General features: G+C 43.2%; 1 protein-coding gene and 1 pseudogene across 2 annotated transcripts; one reads left to right on the top strand and one right to left on the bottom strand.

The window, feature by feature from the left end:
• Positions 1 to 750: 750 nt before the first annotated feature.
• On the top strand, positions 751 to 1,707 carry LOC311123122 (trace amine-associated receptor 13c-like; the record flags this gene model as incomplete). The annotated part of the gene is made up of 1 exon (XM_084197395.1): positions 751 to 1,707. The coding sequence occupies one exon, from the start codon at positions 751 to 753 to the stop codon at positions 1,705 to 1,707; it is 957 nt and encodes a 318-aa protein (XP_084053521.1).
• A 3,758-nt stretch (positions 1,708 to 5,465) lies between these two features.
• On the bottom strand, positions 5,466 to 6,419 carry LOC311123135 (trace amine-associated receptor 13c-like; annotated as a pseudogene). Its single transcript has one exon. The product of its transcript is annotated as a trace amine-associated receptor 13c-like (transcript).
• Between the last annotated feature and the right edge of the window lie 17,007 nt (positions 6,420 to 23,426).

The raw sequence follows: 23,426 nt of genomic DNA, 5'->3' as shown, positions 1-23,426 counted from the left end.
CCAAATGACATATGCTGTGATCTGTCCTGTAGTTTCTCAAGGCCTTCCTTCCAAATCTTGTTTCGTTCTCTCGACTGGAAGGATGGAGGAGTTTAAGGATGGGGTTTGAAGGGGAGGTGCTGGCTGGCTGCTTACACTCACCGTTAGTTTTGTGTCTTATGATAGCTAGCTTGTTGCAAGTCAGAACATTTATCAGAAACACAACCTCTGTTTGGAGTCTCGGCTTCGAGGCTATGTCTCCTGAGGCTGTGGATTATGGTCCAATCTGAGCACTGACATCAATCAAAACAGTTAGTCTTGAACAGTTATCCTATTTCCCATGTAAAATAGCCTTTGGGTGACCAAATCATCACCCATACTATATTTTCCCCTTTTAAATCCTCAGTTGATAAAACGTACCTTTTTCTCTCATCTCTAACTATCAGTAAGAGTGAAGGACAGGCTAGGTGGCCATAGCAACATACAAACTTGTAATACATTACATCATGTTTTGACAAATCATTTGTTTATCCAACCATTTGTTCATTTGTGGGCTTGTGTGTGTGTGTGTGTGTGTGTGTGTGTGTGTGTGTGTGTGTGTGTGTGTGTGTGTGTGAGTGTGCAGAGAGACGCTGGGGAGGGGAGTGTGTGTCAGTCATTCAGGGATAAATAGAGAGGCAGAGCTCAGAGTTTGTCAGAAGGCTGACCTGACAGGGTCACACACAGGACCAAGCAGGAGCAGGACCTCAGCATTTGGACCCTTTATTACAAATGGAGACACAGGAAGATGTTCAATACTGTTTTCAAGACAGAAACTCTTCTTGCAGAAAGGCTTTGCTATCGACATCTATCTACATAACACTGTACATCTTCTTCTCATTGATTTCAGCAGTTACAGTATTTTTGAACATGCTGGTGATCATCTCCATCTCTCACTTCAAGCAGCTCCACACTCCAACCAACCTGCTCATCCTCTCTCTGGCTGTGGCAGATCTCCTGGTGGGACTGATTGTGATACCATTGACGAATGTAGCATTAATGGAACCATGCTGGAATTTTGGGGAATATTTCTGTGGGTTTTATTTCTATATCACTTGTTTGTGTTCTTCTTTATCTGTGGGCAGTTTGGTCTTGATATCTATTGACCGTTATGTTGCTGTGTGTGATCCCTTAATGTACCACTCTAAAATAACAATAACAAGAATTATGTATTGTATATCCATTACCTGGTGTTTTTGTATCATATACGATGCTGCTATTGCAAAAATATTTGTAAATGTACAGGTACCCAGCAGGTGTTTGAAAGAATGTTTTATTGTAGAAGGGTCAGTCTTGGGTAATAGAATTGACTTTGTAATTACAATGGTTGCCCCGTGCTCTATTATTATAACACTTTATTTGAAAATATTTGTGGTGGCCAGATCACAGGCCAGAAAGGTATTTTCAAAAGAGGCTGCCAGTGTGTCTGGTGTTAAAACTGTACAGGCAAATAAGTCAGAGAGAAAAGCAGCAAAAACTCTAGCTATTGTTGTTTTCACCTATCTAAGTTGTTGGATTCCATTTTATTTTTATGTACTTTTTTTTTTCATTGACAATTTATCATTATTTATCATCAGCTGTCTGCCACTTGCTAATTCCTTAATTAATCCAATAATTTATGCTTTATTTTATCCATGGTTCAAAGTAACAGCTAAACTTATTTTAACTTTGAAGTTAAGATGTTCATAGTTCCTATGCTTTTATTCCTAAATATGACACACATAGGTTTGATATGTTTTGTAATACATTTGTTGTAATTGCTTCTTTCATGTAACAATACACTGACATTATTCATCTCAGTGTTGTCATCATAGATACATGTGGTGGTGATACAGAATTATTTGGATGGATTGGAATGGAATGACTTGGAGAAGGCATATGAAGGCATAAGCTTGTTTTATAAAATACATTGTAGTCATTTAGGGTTGTATATTCCAAATACCAAAGTCTGTGGTTGTTCCATGTTATTTAATGATAAAAAGGAAGTATTCCAATAGTACATTCCGAGGACGTCAAGATTCATTCTATATGTTGTTTAACATCTCCCTCTAGTGGCTCAATTGGGACACAACGCCTTCATCAAGTGTGGTAAAGTTGAAATGTACAATAATGCATGATATCAGATAACGTCCAAGTCTTATCTCAATGGTGTATTGTGTAAGTAGTTGAGGGTAAAATGCAAGAATATGCAATAATGGGTAACACTTTATAGTGTTCCGTAATAAACCATTTGTAAGGCCTTTACAGTTTGCTCACCATTTATTAATCATTTCTCCCACATTTGTTAAATGTTAGTAAGCTAGGTATTTTCACATTTATAAATAACTACTCTATGCATGAATTATTAAACACAACAGCGCAGGAGACCGCAGCAAACACTTCAACCTCAACATACTGGGTATGAACACTACAAAAGTTGTTTATAAATGTGTGAATAACAAGCTTACTATAAATAAATGTGTGTTTAATGATAAATTATGAATAAAATATTTACTATTTAAAGCTGCAATATGTAACTTTTTGGGTGACCCGTCCAAATCCACATAGAAATATGAGTTATAGAGCTGTCATTCTCATTGAAAGCAGGTCTAAGAAGCGGTAGATCTGTTCTATGTAAGCTATTACTATGTTTCCCATTCTTAAGTTTAGTTTTGTACTCCTTGGCTGCGTTGCTGATGGCAGTGTAGATGGCTGAGTTACCTTCTTTAGAGCCTGTACCATGTACAAATCATTTTTGGATTTGACATCAAAAGTTTAATATGAGGCGACATTATAGAATGCCACCTTTTATTTGAGGGTATTTTTCATTTGTAAATTAGAACACCTTATGTATCTAGTCCCCCCATTTGAAGAAGCCATAAGAATTTGGACAACTTCACTTGTGGTGTATTAAAGGGAGTAACCCTTTAAACATAATGTTCAGTTATGTCGCTCTGGATAAGAGCGTCTGCTAAATGACGTAAATGTAAATGTAAATTATGTATTTAGATATTGGTTCCCTTACCCTGTAAGCAGTCTAAGAACTGCTCTAATGAGTGACTACAATCCACCCTTTGGTTTAAGTAGTCACTGCCAACAAACACGAATGTTAGCATTTTCAGACAAAACACGTTACCACTTTCAGCATACTACTACAACAGTGTGACTGTTTTGGAATAAAATGTTCAGTATATTTCCTTTAACATCCTCTGTGTTGTGTGCTTGTTGTTTAACCATTGATATGTTCTAGGTCATTTTGAGACCTTAAGGAGCATCAGGTACTGCTGGAATGTCTACCAATGGCATGTCCATCTTTTTGTGAGAAATTACACTGGTCACTCAAAACATTTATAAAGTATTAAGAAAGTATGAATAGTCTTCAATTTAGATTAGGGTCTGCAAAAATACTTTACTAATGATTTGTAAATGGTTTATAAGGACATTTATTAAACATCTTATGAATGATCTTATAAATCATTATTACATACTATAAAAGTTGTTTCTAAATGTTTGAATAACTAGCTTGATAAAACAAATGTGGGAGTAATGATAAATGAATGATGAATAAACTATTTACTAATCCATTATAAATACTTTACTACTAGGTGTTATTATAAAGTGTTACCCGATCTCTATATTCATTCAGACTCTACAGCGTCAGAGGGAGCTGCTCTGGCGTGACCCCTGACCCCTGACCTGGAGGAAGCTGCTCTGACGTGACCCCTGACCCCTGACCTGGCAGCAGTGATGTTGTGAGAGTAGTGGTAGGGAGAGTACTGGTAGTGTTCATATCAAATAAAATAAAATAAAATTGTATTTGTCACATTCGCCGAATACAACAGGCGTGGGCCTTACCGTGAAATGCTTTCTTACAAGCCCTTAACCAACAATGCATTTTTCAGAAAATAGAGTTAAGAAAATATTTACTAAATTAACTTAAGTTAAAAAAATTTAAAAAAGTTACAAAAAAGTAACCAATATGTTGAGGTTAAAGTGTCTGCTGCAGTCTCCTGCGCTTTTGTGTTGAATAATTAATGCATATGCTGTAGTAGTTATTTAAAAATGTGAGAATACCTACAGCTTACTAACATTTATCAAATGTGGGCGTAATTATTAATAATAACCTCCCGAGTGGCGCAATGGTCTAGAGATCCTGGTTCGAATCCAGGCTCTGTCGTAGCCGGCCGCGACCGGGAGACCCATGGGGCGGCGCACAATTGGCCCAGCGTCGTCCAGGGTAGGGGAGGGAATGGCCGGCAGGGATGTAGCTCAGTTGATAGAGCATGGCGTTAGCAACGCCAGGGTTGTGGGTCGATTCCCACGGGGGGCCAGTATGAAAAATAAATTATGTATGCACTCACTAACTGTAAATGCTAAATGACTAAAATGTAAATGGTGAGCAAACTGTAAATGCCTTCCAAATGGTTTACTTCTAAAGAGTATTATAAAGTGTAACGCATATTCATACATTTGACCATCAACTACTTACTACAATACACCATTGAGTTAGACTTGGACGTTATCTGATATCATGCAGTATTGTATATTTCATATTTACTGCGCTTGTTGAAGGCGTTGTGTCTTATTTGAGCCACTAGAGGGGGATGTTAAACAACATATACACTGAGTGTACAGAACATGATTTAGACTGACAAGGTGAATCAAGGTGAAATTTATATAATCCCTTATTGATGTCACCTGTTAAATCCACTTCAATCAGTGTAGATGAAGGTGAGGAGACAGGTTAAATAAGGATTTTTAAGCCTTGAGACAATTGAGACATAGATTGTGTATGTGTGCAATTCAAAGGGTGAATGGGTAAGACAAAGTATTGAAGTGCCTTTGAAAGGGGTATGGTAGTAGGTGCCAGGGGAATTGGTTTGAGTGTGTCAAGAACTGCAACGGTGCTGGGTTTTTCACGCTCAACAGTTTCCCGTGTGTATCAAGAATGGTCCACAACCTACAGGACATCCAGCCAACTTGACACAACTGTGGGAAGAATTGGAGTCAATATAGTCCAGCATCCCTGTGGAACGCTTTCGACACCTTGTAGAGTCCATGCCCCGACGAATTGAGGCTGTTCTGATGGCAAAAGGGGGTGCAATTCAATATTAAGAACTTGTTCCTAATGTTTTGTACACTCAGTGCATAATGATACATTACATCCTCAAAATGAATACTTACATACTGTTTATCATTAAAAAACATGGAACAACCACAGACTTTGGTATTTGGAATATACAACCCTAAATGACTACAATGTCTTTTATAAAACAAGCTCATGCCTTCATATGCCTTCTCCAAGTCATTCCATTCCAATCCATCCAAATCATTCTGTATCAACACCACATATATGTATGACGACAACACTGAGATGAGTAATGTCAGTGTATTGTTACATGAAACAAGCAATTACAACAAAACAGTATAACATAACTATGTCAAACTAGGGAATAAAAACATAGGAACTATACATGCCTTAACTTCAGAGTTAAAATATGTTTAGCTGTTACTTTGAACCATGGATAAAAGAAAGCATAAATTATTGGATTAATTAAGGAATTAACAAGTGGCAGAAAGCCGGTGATCAATAATAAATTGTCACACACACACAAAAAAAGACGTATCAACAAAAATGGAATCCAACAACTTAGTTGAAAACAACAATAGCTAGAGTTTTTGCTGCTTTTCTCTCTGACTTATTTGCCTGTACAGTTTTAACACCAGACACACTGGTAGCCTCTTTTGAAAATACATTTCTGGCCTGTGATCTGGCCCCCAACAAATATTGTCAAATAAAGTGTTATAATAATAGAGCACGGGACAACCATTGAAAATACAAGGCCAATGATTTTAACCCAATTTAATTATTCTACAATAAAACATTATTTCAAACATCTACTGGGTACCTGTACATTTACAAAAAAAATTATAATAGCAGCATCGTTTATGATACAAAAACACCAGTTAATGGATATAAAATACATAATTCTTGTTATTGTTATTTTAGAGTGGTACATTAAGGGATCACACACAGCAACATAACGGTCAATAGATATCAAGACCAAACTGCCCACAGATAAAGAAGAACATAAACAAGTGATATAGAAATAAAACCCACAGAAATATTCCCCAAAATCCCAGCATGGTTCCATTAATGCTACAGTCGTCAATGGTATCACAATCAGTCCCACCAGGAGATCTGCCACAGCCAGAGAGAGGATGAGCAGGTTGGTTGGAGTGTGGAGCTGCTTGAAGTGAGAGATGGAGATGATCACCAGTATGTTCAGAAATACTGTAACTGCTGAAATCAATGAGAAGAAGATGTACAGTGTTATGTAGATAGATGTCGATAGCAAAGCCTTTCTGCAAGAAGAGTTTCTGTCTTGAAAACAGTATTGAACATCTTCGTGTTCCTCCATTTGTAATAAAGGGTCCAAATGCTGAGGTCCTGCTCCTGCTTGGTCCTGTGTGTGACCCTGTCAGGTCAGCCTTCTGACAAACTCTGAGCTCTGAATGCGAAGCATCACGTCTGGAGGAAAACTGGCACCATCCCTACGGTGAAACATGGTGGTGGCAGCATCATGCTGTGGGGATGTTTTTCAGCGGCAGGCACTAGGAGACTATTCAGAATCGAGGGAAAGTGAACGGAGCAAAGTACAGAGAGATGAAAACCTGCTCCAGAGCTCTCAGGACCTCAGACTGGGGCGAAGGTTCACCTTCCAACAGGACAACGACCCTAAGCACACAGCCAACGACAACGCAGGAGTGGCTTCTGGACAAGTCTCTGAGTAGCCCAGGCAGAGCCCTGACTTGAACCTGATCGAACATTTTACATTTACATTTTAGTCATTTAGCAGACGCCCTTATCCAGAGCGACTTACAGTTAGTGAGTGCATACATTTTTCTTTTCATACTGGCCAAGAGACCTGAAAACAGCTGTGCAGCGATGCTCCCCATCCAACCTGAGAGCGCTTGAGAGGATCTGCTGAGAAGAATGGGAGAAACTTCCAATATACAGGTGTGCCAAGCTTGTAGCGTCATATCCAAGAAGACTCAAGGCTGTAATCACTGCCAAATGTGCTTTAACAAAGTACTGAGTAAAGCATCTGAATACTTATGTAAATGTGGTATTTCTGGGGAATTTTTTATACATTTGCTTACATTTCTAAAAACCTGTTTTTGATTTGTCATTATGGGGTATTATGTGTATATTGATGAGGAAATTGTTTTATTTAAACCATTTTAGAGTAAGGCTGTAACGTAACAAAATGTGGAAAAAGTCAAGGGGTCTGAATATTTTCAGAATGCACTCAGTAAAAAGTACGGTGGAATAAGAATAAGGTATATCTATTTTGTATAAAAATATACTTATTTTGGTGAAAACTATGATTTCATTGTTGACAAGACACTACATTTGTGATGAGTGTGATAGAAGGAGGCAGGCGCAGGAGGGTATTCACCAGTCATCAGTTTATTCCGTCGTACACAAATAGCGCTGGATAGCAACAAGCGAAACAGGCACAGGGGAAATATCTACCCCGGCAATAATAAGGTACGAGTAGCTCTACCGAGCTACACTACTCTCACAAATAAACAATTACCCACAAAGACAAGGGGGGCAGAGGGAACACTTATACACAGACTAATGAGGGGATAAGAACCAGGTGTGTGTGATTGAAAAGACAAGACAAATGGAGTGATGAATAATGGAGCGGCAGTGGCTAGTAAGCCACTGACGATGAACGCCGAAGCCTGCCCGAACAAGGAGGGGAGGCAGCCTCGGCGGAAGTCGTGACAGTACCCTCCCCTTGACGTGCAGCTCCAGCAGCGCGCAAACCCCGGCCTCAGGGACGGACAGGAGGTCGCGGAGCAGTGCGAGCGGGATGGCGATGGTGGAAATCCCGCAACAGGGAGGGATCGAGGATATCCCTCACTGGGACCCAGCACTGTTCCTCCGGACCGTACCCCTCCCACTCCACAAGGTACTGAAGGCCCCCCACCCGACACCTCGAATCCAGGATGGAACAGACAGAGTATGATGGGGCCCCCTCGATGTCCAGAGGAGGTGGAGGAACCACCCGCACCTCAGACTCCTGGAGCGGACCAACCACCACCGGCCTGAGGAGAGACACATGAAACGAGGGGTTAATACAGTAATCAGGGGGAAGTAATAACCTATAAGTGACGTCATTGATTCTCCTCAGGACTTTGAACGGCCCCACAAACCGCGGGCTCAGCTTCCGGCAGGGCAGGTGGAGGGGCAGATTCTGGGTTGAGAGCCAGACCCGATCTCCCGGTACGAAGACCGGGGCCTCACTGCGGTGACGGTCAGCGTTGGCCTTCTGACGACATACGGCGCGCTGGAGGTGAACGTGGGCAGCGTCCCATGTCTCCTCTGCGCGCCGAAACCAGTCATCTACCTCAGGAGCCTCGGTCTGGCTCTGGTGCCACTGTGCCAGAACCGGTTGGTAACCTAAAACACATTGGAATGGCGTTAGGTTAGTAGAGGAGTGGCGGAGAGAGTTCTGGGCATATTCTGCCCTAGGCAAGAACACCGAACACTCCCTCGGCTGGTCCTGGCAGTAGTACTGCAGGAACCTACCCACATCCTGATTTACCCGTTCCACCTGCCCCCAGGGTGGAACCCAGAGGTCAGGCTGACCGAGACCCCCAGACGTTCCATGATGCCTTCCAAACCTTGGACATGAACTGGGGACCTCGGTCGGACACTATATCCTCTGGCACCCCGTAGTGCCGGAAGACGTGAGTAAACAGGGCCTCCGCAGTCTTCAGGGCCGTGGGGAGACCGGGCAGAGGAAGGAGGCGGCAGGACTTGGAAAAGCGGTCCACCACGACCAGGATGTTTCCTTGGGAGAGGGGAAGATCAGTCAAGAAATCAACACTAAGGAGAGACCATGGTCGTTGTGGAACTGGTAAAGGTTGTAACTTACCCGCTGGGAGGTGTCTAGGTGCGTTACTCTGGCCGCACACCGAGCAGGAGGAGACGTACACCCTCATGTCCTTAGCCAAGGTAAGCCACCAGTACTTTCCGATCAGGCAGCGCACTGATACCTGTGTGACCAGAGGAGGGTGACTTGTGTGCCCAGAAGATCAGACGATCACGGATAAGAGCAGGCACGTACTGCATTCCAGCTGGACACTGAGGTGGAGATGGATCTGTGCATAATGTCTGCTCTATATCCGCGTCCATCTCCCATACTACCGGCGCCACAATGCAGGAGGCCGGGAGTATGGAAGTGTTGTCTCTGGGCCTCTCTTCTGGGCCTCTCCGGCTGTCATATAGCCAGGACAGTACGTCTGCCTTCACTTTCTTCATACCCGGAATGTATGACAGTGTAAAATCAAACCGGGTGAAGAATAGGGCCCAACTGGCCTGGCAAGGATTCAGCCTCCTCGCTGCCCGGATGTACTCCAGGTTATGGTGGTCCGTCCAGACGAGGAAAGGGTGTTTTCGCATCTTCGAGCCAATGCCTCCACACGGTCAAAGCTCGGACAACAGCCAACAGCTCCCGATCACCAACGTCGTAGTTCTGCACCGCTGGGCTGAGCTTCTTAGAGAAGAAGGCACAGGGGCGGAGCTTGGGTGGCGTGCCCGAGCGTTGATATTGGACAGTGCCTATCCCTACCTCGGACGCATCCACCTCTACGAATGGTAGTGATGGATCGGGGTGGGCCAGTACCGGGGCTGAGGTAAACAGACCCCGCAGTTTGCTGAAGGCCAGGTCAGCCTCAGCAGACCAGCGGAGCCGGGACGGCCCAACCTTCAACAGGGATGTAATGGGAGCTGCGACCTTGCCAAAGCCCCGGATAAACCTCCGATAGTAGTTGGCGAAGCCAAGGAAGCGCTGCACAACCTTAACCGTGGTTGGAGTCGGCCAACTACGCACAGCTGAAATGCCATCTCCCTCCATCTCCACACCTGAGGTGGTAATGCGGTATCCGAGAAAGGAGACGGACTGCTGGCAAAACATACACTTCTCTGCCTTGGCATAAAGGTCATTTTCCATTAGTTGGGCCAGCACTTTGTGAACCAGGGACAAATGCTCGGCGCGCGTAGCAGAATACACCAGGATGTCATCGATGTAGAACACCACACCGCGACCAAGCATGTCCCGAAACTTCTCGTTCACAAAGGACTGGAAGACGGATGGAGCATTCATCAAACCGTATGGCACCACCAGGTATTCATAATGCTGTCTTCCACTCATCCCCCTCCCAAACACGCACCAGGTTGTATGCAAGATGGCGTAGCAGTGCGGTCGTGTTTTCTGTCGTGTCCTCGTGTAAATAGCCAGTTTTGTAATTATTTGTCTAATTTGTATATATTTCTCAATTTTACTTTTTTACTTTTCATTCTTTAACTAAATATACTTTCCTGCAACCCGCCTCACCCAACGTGGAAAGGATTATATTATTTATTTATAACTTTTATCAAGAACCTTAAACTGAAACTAGTCTAGCTGCAACCGAATGGATGTGGTAGACCGAATGGCCAGAGCATATCGGATTTTCTGCCGGAATCACTGGACCTCTAACACCGGATCATCGCAACTAGCTAGCTGCAACCGAATGGCTGTTGTAGCCAGCTAGCTAGCTACTTACTATTAGCCACTGTTAGCGTCTTCACCATTGTCCGTGGCCTGCACTACCCACCAGCCAGCTCTAGTTCTAGCCTGGACAATTTGTCGGCCAGTCTGCACAGCGTGCAATCGACCCAGAGCATATCGGATTTTCTGCCGGAATCACTGGACCTCTAACACCGGATCATCGCAACAAGCTAGATGCAAACAAATGGCTGTTATAGCCAGCTAGCTAGCTACTTGCTATTAGCCGCCGTTAGTGGTCTAAATCATTGTCCGTGGCCTGCACTACCCACCAGCCAGCTCTAGCTCTAGCCTGGACAATTTGTAGGCCAGTCTGCACAGCGTGCAATCGACCCAGAGCATATCGGATCATCGCAACTAGCTAGAGGCAACCGAATGGCTGTTGTCGTTGGCTAATTACAGCTGCCCCTTAGCAAGCACCAGTTAGCCTTGAGCTAGCCTCGAGCCAGGCCCATCTCCTGGCTATCTACCTCTCTGTCAACCGGACGGGACCTCCTAGTGTTGACACGGAGCCCTGCCGATCCAACACGACTGGTCTGCCCACGAAATCGTCTGATGTGGTTTCAACAGGCTTCCCGTTACGACGTCGACCACGAAGAGCCATCTTCTAGCCACGGCCCGCCAGCACACGCAAGCCGTGCCTCTTGCTCACCAGTGCAGCCCCCGAACTACCTCCAAACTCTCCTATTGCTGTTCACTGGACCTTCTGATAACTCAGCTATACAGCTGATCAAATTAAATCAAATCAAATTTTGTTGGCCACATGCGCCGAATACAACAGGTGCAGACATTACAGTGAAATGCTTACTTACAGCCCTTAACCAACAGTGCATTTATTTTTAACAAAAAAGTAAAAATAAAACAACAACAAAAAAACCGACTCAATCGGTGCCTCCAGTGATGCTATCTCTTTCACCGTTACCCAATGCTTAGGTTTACCTCCACTGTACTCATATCCTTCCATATCCTTGTCTGTACATAATGCCCTGAATCTATTCTACAACGCCCGGAAATCTGCCTCTTTTCTTCTCTGTACCCAACGCACTAGAAGACCAGTTTTTAAAGCCTTTAGCCGTATCCGAATTCTACTCCTCCTTTGTTCCTCTGGTGATGTAGAGGTTAACCCAGGCCCTGTAGCCCCCAGTATCACTCCTACTCCCCAGGCGTTATCATTTGTTGACTTCTGTAACCTTAAAAGCCTTGGTTTCTTGCACGTTAAAATCAGAAGCCTCCTTTCCGTCTAGATAGAACTGCCAAAGGGGGTGGGGTTGCAATCTACTGTAGAGATAGCCTGCAGAGTTCTATCATACTATCCAGGTCTGTGCCCAAACAGGTTGAGCTTCTACTTCTAAAAATCGACCTTTCCAGAAATAAGTCACTCACTGTTGCCGCTTGCTACAGACCCCCCTCAGCCCCTAGCTGTGCCCTGGACACCATATGTGAACTGATTGCCCCCCATCTATCGTCAGAGTTCGTACTACTCGGTGACCTAAACTGGGATATGCTTAACACCCCGGCCAACCTACAATCTAAACTAGATGCCCTCAATCTCACACAAATTATCAAGGAACCTACCAGGTACAACCCTTAATCTGTAAACATGGGCACCCTCATAGATATCATCCTGACTAATTTACCCTCTAAATACACCTCCGCTGTCTTCAACCAGGATCTCAGCGATCACTGCCTTATTGCCTGCATCCGTAATGGGTCCGCGGTCAAACGACCACCCCTCATCACTGTCAAACGCTCCCTAAAACACTTTAACGAGCAGGCCTTTCTAATTGACCTGACCCGGGGATCCTGGATGGATATTGACCTCATTCCGTCAGTAGTGGATGCCTGGTTGTTCTTTAAAAGTGCTTTCCTCTCAATCTTAAAAAAGAATGCCCCATTCAAAAAATTCAGAACTAAGAACATATAGCATCTGATTTTCCTCAGACTTGACTGCCCTTGACCAGCACAAAAACATCCTGTGGCATACTGCATTAGCATCGAACAGCCCCCGCGAAATGCAAGTTTTCAGGGAAGTCAGGAACCAATATACACAATCAGTTAGGAAAGCAAAGGCTAGCTTTTTCAAACAGAAATGTGCATCCTGTAGCACTACATCCAAAAAGTTTGGGACACTGTAAAGTCCATAGAGAATAAGAGCACCTCCTCCCAACTGCCCACTGCACTGAGGCTAGGAAACACTGTCACCATCAAGAATTTCAACAAGCATTTTGCTACGGCTGGCCATGCTTTCCACCTGGCTACCACTACCCTGGCCACCAGCTCTGCACCCTCTGCTGCAACCACCGCACTCTTATTGGCAGACTAAATAGCCTTGGTTTCTCAAATGACTGCCTTGCCTGGTTCACCAACTACTTCTCAGATAGAGTTCAATGTGTCAAATCGGAGGGCCTCTTGTCTGGACCTCTGGCAGTCTCTATGGGGGTGCCACAGGGTTCAATTCTCTGGTCGACTCTATTCTCTGTGTATATCAATGATGTCGCTATTGCTGCTGGTGACGCTCGGATCGACCTCTATGCGGACGACACCATTTTGTATACATCTGGCCCTTCATTGGACACTGTGTTAACAAACCTCCAAACGAGCTTCAACGCCATACAACACTTCTTCCGTAGCCTCAAACTGCTCTTAAACACTAGTAAAACTAAATGCATGCTCTTCAACCGAACGCTGCTTGCACCCGCCCACCCGACTAGAATCACTACTCTCGGCGGGTCTGACCTAGAGTATGTAGACAACTACAAATACCTAGGTGTCTGGTTAGACTGTAAACTCTCCTTCCAGACTCACATTAAGCATCTCCAATAAAAAGTTAGATCTAGAATCGGCTTCCTATTTCGCAACAAAGCCTCCTTCACTCATGCTGCCAAACATGCCCTCGTAAAACGGACTATCCTACCGATCCTTGACTTCGGCGATGTCATTTACAAAATAGCCTCCAACACTCTACTCAGAAAATTGGATGTAGTCTATCACAGTGCCATCCGTTTTGTCACCAATGCCCCATATACTACTCACCATTGTGACCTGTACGCTCTTGTTGGCTGGCCCTCACTACATATTCGTTGCCAAACCCACTGACTCCAGGTCATCTATAAATCACTGCTAGGCAAATCCCCGCCTCATCTTAGCTCACTGGTAACCATAGCAACACCCACCCAGAGTCTGCGCTCCAGCAGGTATATCTCACTGGTCATCCCCAAAGAAAACCTCTCCTTTGGCCGCCATTCCTTCCAGTTCTCTGCTGCCAATTACTGGAAGGAACTGCAAAAATCTCTGAAGCCGGAGACTCTTATCTCCCTCACTAACTTTAAGCATCAGTTGTCAGAGCAGCTTACGGATCACTGCACCTGTACACAGCCTTTGTGAAATTAGCCCACCCAACTACCTCATCCCCATATTGTTAATTTTTTTGCTAATTTGCACCCCACTATCCCTATTTGCACATCATCTTTTGCACATCTATCATTAAAGTGTTAATACGAAATTGTAACTATTTTGCACTATGGCCTATTAATCATGGCTACCCGGACTATTTGCACTTCCCCCCCACCCCATCCTTTTACGCTGCTGCTACTCTGTTAATTATTTATGCATAGTCACTTTAACTCTACCCACATGTACATATTACTTCAACTACCTCAACTAGCCGGTGCCCCCGCACATTGACTCTGCACCGGTACCCCCCAACAGCCTCCCTACTGTTATTTTATTTTACTTCTGCTCTTTTTTTCTCAACACTTTTTTTGTTGCTGTTATATTTTAACTTTTTTGTTAATAATAAATGCACTGTTGGATAAGGGCTGTAAGTAAGCATTTCACTGTAATGGCGCATGTGGCCAATACAATTTGATTTGATTTGATTTGATATTGCTTTGAATGGTCATCCAACTCGTAATTACAACTCGGGAACTCTGGCCTATTTCTAGAGCCCCGACATTCCGACCTGAAGATCACTGACGTCATGATTTGACCTCAGTATTTTTCCAAGTTCCCAGTTTTCGTTAAAGCACCATTAGGTTCATTGTTTAGCTAGCTAACTAGCTACATGTCTAAACAAAATATTCCACTTTGACAGATGATTACATGACCCATCAAGTTAGCCAGGTGTGTCTGGGGGTGATTACGGTCATCTATTGTATTTCATGAACATGACCCATCCACTTAGCTAGATGTGGCTGGGGGGCGGTTATAGCATTTATTTCGCATAACCCATCAATTTAGACAAGTGTGTCTAGGTAAGAATCATCTAATAATTATATAATATTTAAACAATATTTATCTGGACACTTTCTATTTTTTATAATGCTTCTATGCAAATATGCAAGTAACCATTTCACTGTACCGTTTACACCTTCTGTATCCTGTGCATGTGACAAATCAACTTTATTTTTTGAGAGACGGTAACGTGAAGAACAAAGTGAGCTACACCAAAGTCAGATTAGGATATAGGCCAAGGACTAGATAAAGTGTATTTTTGCCACTACTTTCACCACTTTTAGTCTTGAAATCTTTGGTTGCTTACTACATTACCTTACTCTGTTTAGCACATGGCCTCACGTGAATTGTTAAAGAGATGGGTAGGGCTTAATTAAGAGGTTGTGAAAGATGCTGGGTGTAGACAAAGAAAAGCTCTCCAGTAGGTGTACCAAAACATTCAAGGGCCATTTTCTCAAAAGTGGGGTTACAAGTTTATCAACCTTTAAAGCAGAATTACTTTCCCATTGTTCCTCAACTGCAGTGCATGACATCCCATTTTTTTACTCTCTACTTTTATCCAATGTAAAAAAGACTATTTCAAATGTTAATACTACATAGGACCGAATCGAGCCGGTAGGTCACATTTGTAAATGTTAGTAAGCTAGCTAGTTATTCAAACATTTATAAACCACTTTTATAGTATGTAATAATTATTCATCTGCATTGCTTATGGTTTGAGGTTTTAGGCTGGGTATCTGTATAGCACTTTGTGACATCTGCTGATGTAAAAAAGGCTTTACAAATAAATTTGATTGATTGATTAATTCATAAGATCATAAGATGTTTAATAAATATCCTTATAAACCATTTACTAATCATTTGTAAAGTAGTTTTGCAGACCCTAATCTAAAGTGAGGACTATTCATTCTTTCTTAATACTTAAATATAAATGTTTTGTGTGACCAGTGTAATTTCTCACAAAAAGATGGACATGCCATTGGTAGACATTCCAGCAGTACCTGATGCTCCTTAAGGTCTCAAAATGACCTAGAACATATCAATGGTTAAACAATAAGCACACAACACAGAGGATGTTAAAGGAAATATATGAACATTTTATTCCAAAACAGTCACACTGTTGTAGTATATTTACATTTACATTTTAGTCATTTAGCAGAGTGACTTAAAGTTAGTGAGTTATTATTATATTATTATATATTATATTATTATATATAACATGATTATTATTATATATATATATATATTTTTTCATACTGACCCCCCGTGGGAATCGAACCCACAACCCTAGCGTTGCAAACGCAATGCTCTACATCCCTGATCCCCTAGTGTGATGATTATCCTATCCCAGGTATTCCTTAAAGAGGTGGGGTTTCAAATGTCTCTGGAAGGTGGTGAGTGACTCCGCTGTCCTGGCGTCGTGAGGGAGCTTGTTCCACCATTGGGGTGCCAGAGCAGCGAACAGTTTTGACTGGGCTGAGCGGGAACTATGCTTCCGCAGAGGAAGGGGAGCCAGCAGGCCAGAGGTGGTGAACGCAATGCCCTCGTTTGGGTGTAGGGACTGATCAGAGCCTGAAGGTACGGAGGTGCCGTTCCCCTCACTGCTCCATAGGCAAGCACCATGGTCTTGTAACGGATGCGAGCTTCAACTGGAAGCCAGTGGAGTGTGCGGAGGAGGGGGGTGACGTGAGAGAACTTGGGAAGGTTGAACACCAGACGGGCTGCGGCATTCTGGATGAGTTGTAGGGGTTTGATGGCACAGGCAGGGAGGCCAGCCAACAGCGAGTTGCAGTAATCCAGACGGGAGATGACAAGTGCCTGGATTAGGACCTGTGCCGCTTCCTGTGTAAGGCAGGGTCGTACTCTCCGAATGTTGTAGAGCATGAACCTGCAGGATCGGGTCACCGCCTTGATGTTAGCGGAGAACGACAGGGTGTTGTCCAGGGTCACGCCAAGGCTCTTCGCACTCTGGGAGGAGGAAACAACGGAGTTGTCAACCGTGATGGCGAGATCATGGAACGGGCAGTCCTTCCCCGGGAGGAAGAGCAGCTCCGTCTTGCCAGGGTTCAGCTTGAGGTGGTGATCCGTCATCCATACTGATATGTCTGCCAGACATGCAGAGATGCGATTCGCCACCTGGTTATCAGAAGGGGGAAAGGAGAAGATTAGTTGTGTATCGTCAGCGTAGCAATGATAGGAGAGGCCATGTGAGGATATGACAGAGCCAAGTGACTTGGTGTATAGGGAGAATAGGAGAGGGCCTAGAACTGAGCCCTGGGGGACACCAGTGGTGAGAGCACGTGGTGCGGAGACAGCTTCTCGCTACGCCACTTGGTAGGAGCGACCGGTCAGGTAGGACGCAATCCAGGAGTGAGCCGCGCCGGAGATGCCCAGCTCGGAGAGGGTGGAGAGGAGGATCTGATGGTTCACAGTATCAAAGGCAGCAGACAGGTCTATAAGGACAAGAGCAGAGGAGAGAGAGTTAGCTTTAGCAGTGCGGAGAGCCTCCGTGACACAGAGAAGAGCAGTCTCAGTTGAATGACCAGTCCTGAAACCTGACTGGTTTGGATCAAGAAGGTCATTCTGAGAGAGATAGCAAGAGAGTTGGCTAAAGACGGCACGCTCAATAGTTTTGGAAAGAAAAGAAAGAAGGGATACTGGTCTGTAGTTGTTGACATCAGTGGGATCGAGAGTTGGTTTTTTGAGAAGGGGTGCAACTCTCGCTCTCTTGAAGACGGAAGGGACATAGCCAGCGGTCAAGGATGAGTTGATCAGCGAGGTGAGGTAGGGGAGAAGGTCACCGGAGATGGTCTGGAGAAGAGAGGAGGGGATGGGGTCAAGCGGGCAGGTTGTTGGGCGGCCTGCAGTCACAAGTCGCAGGATTTTATCTGGAGAGAGAGGGGAGAAAGAAGTCAAAGCATAGGGTAGGGCAGTGTGAGTAGGACCAGCAGTGTCATTAGACTTAACAAACGAGGATCGGATGTCGTCAACCTTCTTTTCAAAGTGGTTGACGAAGTCATCCACAGAGAGAGAGGGGGGGGGGGGGGGGGGGGGGGGGGAGGATTCAGCAGGGAGGAGAATGTGGCAAAGAGCTTCCTAGGGTTAGAGGCAGATGCTTGGAATTTAGAGTGGTAGAAAGTGGCCTTAGCAGCAGAAACAGATGAAGAAAATGTAGAGAGGAGGGAGTGAAAAGATGCCAGGTCGGCAGGGAGTTTAGTTTTCTTCCATTTCCGCTCCGCTGCCCGGAGCTCTGTTCTGTGAGCTCGCAATGAGTCATCCAGCCACGGAGCTGGAGGGGAGGACCGAGCCGGCCGGGAGGATAGGGGACACAGAGAGTCAAAGGATGCAGAAAGGGAGGAGAGGAGGGTTGAGGAGGCAGAATCAGGAGATTGGAGGGAGAAGGATTGAGCAGAGGGAAGAGATGATAGGATGGAAGAGGAGAGAGTAGTGGGAGAGAGAGAGCGAAGGTTGCGGCGGCGCATTACCATCTGTGTAGGGGCAGAGTGAGTAGTGTTGGAGGAGAGCGAGAGAGAAAAGGAAACAAAGTAGTGGTCGGAGACATGGAGGGGAGTTGCAGTGAGATTAGTAGAAGAGCAGCATCTAGTAAAGATGAGGTCAAGCGTATTGCCTGCCTTGTGAGTAGGGGGGGACGGTGAGAGGGTGAGGTCAAAAGAGGAGAGGAGTGGAAAGAAGGAGGCAGAGAGAAATGAGTCAAATGTAGACGTAGGGAGGTTGAAATCCCCCAAAACTGTGAGGGGTGAGCCATCCTCAGGAAAGGAACTTATCAAGGCGTCAAGCTCATTGATGAACTCTCCAAGGGAACCTGGAGGGCGATAGATGACAAGGATATTAAGCTTAAATGGGCTAGTGACTGTGACAGCATGGAATTCAAATGAGGAGATAGACAGATGGGTTAGGGGAAAAATTTAGAATGTCCACTTGGGAGAGATGAGGATTCCTGTGCCACCACCCCTCTGACCAGATGCTCTCGGGGTATGCGAGAACACATGGTCAGACGAGGAGAGAGCAGTAGGAGTGTTTTCAGTGGTAATCGATGTTTCCGTCAGCGCCAGGAAGTCGAGGGACTGGAGGTTAGCATAGGCTGGGATGAAGTCAGCTTTGTTGGCAGCAGAACGGCAGTTCCAGAGGCTGCCTGAGACCTGGAACTCCAGGTGTGGGGTGCGTGCAGGGACCACCAGGTTAGAGAGGCAGCAGCCACGCGGTGTGAGGCGTTTGTGTAGCCTATGCGGAGAGGAGAGAACAGGGATAGGCAGAGGCATAGTTGACAGGCTGTAGCAAATGGCTACAATAATGCAGAGGAGATCGGAATGAAATGAACTAAACATCTGGGAGAGGAGAGAGTAGGGCCTCACTCACCAAAACTTCCACCTCAGAAACTATAATTGTTTCACTGAACCACCCGAACAAAAACTCTCCCAACTTCCACTTTAGAAATTAGAATTGTTGTGAACTACAACGGTTCAATGTTTCAAGGAATAGACTCAACTTACTTTATTCAGCTATCTAACTATGACACCATAAACTAGCATGCTAGCATCCAATAACACACAGTTTAGCACCAATACTTGGTTACAACAAACTACCAATAGTGTGTTAACACACTAAACAGATAATTAGTGTCCGTGTCTAGTTCCTTTCATAACGCAGCAATAATTAAACGTTGGCTAGCTAGCACAAATATATTGTATTTAGCTGCTACAGTACAGTTAGCTGGTCGTGTTGGCTAGCTAGCAATGGCTACTGTGTTGACTTAGTTTGAAAAACGGCTAGCTAGCTAGCTTCGTGCTACACCCGGCACCGCCGAAAACAATGCTAACCTACAATAACTACCCACAACAGCCCACGATGCCTAACTATGACACCATAGCTAACTAGCATGCTAGCATCCAATAACACACAGTTTAGCACCAATACTTGGTTACAACAAACTACCAATAGTGTGTTAACACACTAAACAGATAATTCGTGTCCGTGTCTAGTTCCTTTCATAACGCAGCAATAATTAAACGTTGGCTAGCTAGCACAAATATATTGTATTTAGCTGCTACAGTACAGTTAGCTGGTCGTGTTGGCTAGCTAGCAATGGCTACTGTGTTGACTTCGTTTGAAAAACGGCTAGCTAGCTAGCTTCGTGCTACACCCGGCACCGCCGAAAACAATGCTAACCTACAATAACTACCCACAACAGCCCACGATGCCTAACTATGACGCCATAGCTAACTAGCATGCTAGCATCCAATAACACACAGTTTAGCACCAATACTTGGTTACAACAAACTACCAATAGTGTGTTAACACACTAAACAGATAATTTGTGTCCGTGTCTAGTTCCTTTCATAACGCAGCAATAATTAAACGTTGGCTAGCTAGCACAAATATATTGTATTTAGCTGCTACAGTACAGTTAGCTGGTCGTGTTGGCTAGCTAGCAATGGCTACTGTGTTGACTTCGTTTGAAAAACGGCTAGCTAGCTAGCTTCGTGCTACACCCGGCACCGCCGAAAACAATGCTAACCTACAATAACTACCCACAACAGCCCACGATGCCTAACTATGACACCATAGCTAACTAGCATGCTAGCATCCAATAACACACAGTTTAGCACCAATACTTGGTTACAACAAACTACCAATAGTGTGTTAACACACTAAACAGATAATTCGTGTCCGTGTCTAGTTCCTTTCATAACGCAGCAATAATTAAACGTTGGCTAGCTAGCACAAATATATTGTATTTAGCTGCTACAGTACAGTTAGCTGGTCGTGTTGGCTAACTAGCAATGGCTACTGTGTTGACTTTGTTTGAAAGACGGCTAGCTAGTTAGCTTCGTGCTGCGGGCCTACCTACAATACCTAACTACAATCTAAATACATAATTAAGCCTTACTCGACGAAGCCCAAGCTATGTATAAAGCCAAACTTACCCGACGCCAGCTGACATTTGTCTTCTGCAATCAGTAGGTGTAATTAAGTACAGTAGCTACTAACTACCTAACGTTGATGCCTCAGATAATGAGGTTAGAAAAACGGCTGAATGGTAGGTAGCTAGCTGGCTTAATTACAGGTACTCTTAAGCGTGAAATAACATTGGAGACAACTATCCACCGTTGCTAAACGTTACCAGTAGCTACCCGCTAGCTAGCTAGCCTCGTGCTTCGCCGGGCTCCGCCGTAAACAATACTTACCTACAATAATTACCTACAGAAACCTACAATAACTACCTAAATAACTACCTAAATAAACTACCTACAATACCTAACTACAACTACCTACCTACAATCTAAATACATGGTTTAAGCTTTACTCAACACCATATAAGAAGCCAAGCTTACCTCCTGCTAGAGAAAACACAACCTCTCCCGACCACTGCTCCCGACGCATAAGCATAAGCTAGTTTTATAAAATACATTGTAGTCAATTAGAGTTGTATATTCCAAATACCAAAGTCTGTGGTTATTCTATGAAATGTAATTATAAATAGTATGTAATTATTCTAAAAGTACATTTTGAGGACGTCATGGATCATTCTGTATGTTGTTTAACATCTCCCTCTAGTGGCTCAATTGGGACACAACGCCTTTGTGGTGAAGTTGAAATGTACAATACTGCAAGATAACGGATAACGTCCAAGTCTCACTCAATGGTGTATTTTAATAGTTGATGGTAAAATGTTAGAATATGCAATTATGTGTAAAACTTAATAATAATGTTCAGTAATAAACCATTTGTAAGGCATTTACAGTTTGCTCACAATTTACTAATCATTAAGATAGGTTAGGTTAAGCACATTTTTACGAAAATCTTTTTTTAAAATATATTTTTCTTATATTTTATGTCTTTTTATTTTTTGTTTCCAATATTATTATTTTTTTTGGGGGGGTAGATCAGCTTAATATTGCAGAAAGATTGTAACTTCCATCAATGTAATTGTCTGCATCACTTCCAATCCCCCATGTTTTTTATATATATACTCCCCTTTATTACTTTTCAACCCCGCCATCCTTTCCCTACTTGGGGTAAACTAGTGAACAACAATGCTTAGGCCTCTACTTCCAGCCTATACTTACTATCTACATTTTATGGACACAGTCAATTTTACAATATTTCTATTTTATTTGTTTTTGCTCCTGAACTTCTTCTACTCTCAACCTCTCCGATCATTTTCATGATGTCCATCCGGTTTGCTTCTATATGCCATATCTTTCTAACTGTGCTCTTTCCCAAAAGCTCCCAACATACAACCTATATACTTATTATGGACACAGTATGCTTACATTATTAGTTATCTTGTTGTTATTTGTTGTTAGTTGTTTTTAGTCCCATCCTTCAACTCCATTCAACACCTCCCATCTATCTCTTAACACCATACATATAGGATTTCTATTTACCATATATATTTGATTATATCAACTGTACTGTGATGTTTTACAAAAGTTCTGAACCTTTCTATTCTCATTGCTTCTACAGATTGTGAATTAAAAATAAACATTTTTGCTAAAAGTATTATTATATTATTGATCGATTGACTATGACTTTTCAGATCACCCAGTAATGCTATCTGCAAGGTTAGCTCCAGGTAAATATTGCAATCCTTTGGCCATTCCTGGACCTGTGTCCAAAAACAAGCTACAAATGGACAGAACCAAAACAAATGATCTAATGATTCTGTGTCTTCACAGCAAACTCTGCAGAACTGGGAAGATTGTATCCCCCATATAAATAACATTCTATTGGTAGCAATAATTTTATATGATAATTTAAATTGAAAGATTCTAATTTTTGAATCCGGTGTCGTTTTGCGTGTCAGTTCATAAACACTATGCCATGGGATCGGTACGTCAGAAATCTCTTCCCAACTATTTTGCAATCTATATGGGACGGCTGTCAATCCTTTGGTCCTTAAATGAAACTGATATACTTTTTTATTTATCACAGTTTTCCTTAACACATTATGTTCTTTAATGCAAGGCCGACAGACAAGTTCCACTTTCCTCTTCCATTTTTGCGGAAAGGCTGCAATTATTTGGTTGTAATTTTGGGTAGAGCAGACATTTCCATATGTTTTTGTTAGCTACATAACTCCACCAGTCCTACCAATGATATCATTTACGAAGATTATACATTTTTTTAACATTTTGTCAAAAAATAAATGTTTTTTGTAAATTAGTATATTTGAATTTAACCACAATATTTGTTGAATTATTTGTTCTGTCGTTTCTGGAGGATTAAATTGAAATTGCAACCAACTTTATATGGCTTGTTTTAGAAATAGTGATATTTGGGAGATGATTTCCTTTTCAAATAACTGAAAATGAGTGATTGTAATCTGAATAAAGGGAAAAAGGCCATTCTTGAACATTGGGTGAGACAATCTTACTAATTTGCTTGAAAACTAGTTCAGATTTAGGTATAACTTTTGTATGACTGAAGCTTTTAGTGATAGGTCTAATACTTTAATATTTAATAATTTCTGTCCTCCAAATTCATATTCAAATTCTTGCTTTTGAACCTTTTTACATTGAAACTTTTGTATTTACATATTCCTAC

This window comes from Coregonus lavaretus, assembly GCF_964263955.1.
Source record: "Coregonus lavaretus genome assembly, contig: HAP1_SCAFFOLD_313, whole genome shotgun sequence".
NCBI lineage: Eukaryota > Metazoa > Chordata > Actinopteri > Salmoniformes > Salmonidae > Coregonus > Coregonus lavaretus.
This window is presented reverse-complemented; position numbering and strand designations above follow the sequence as displayed.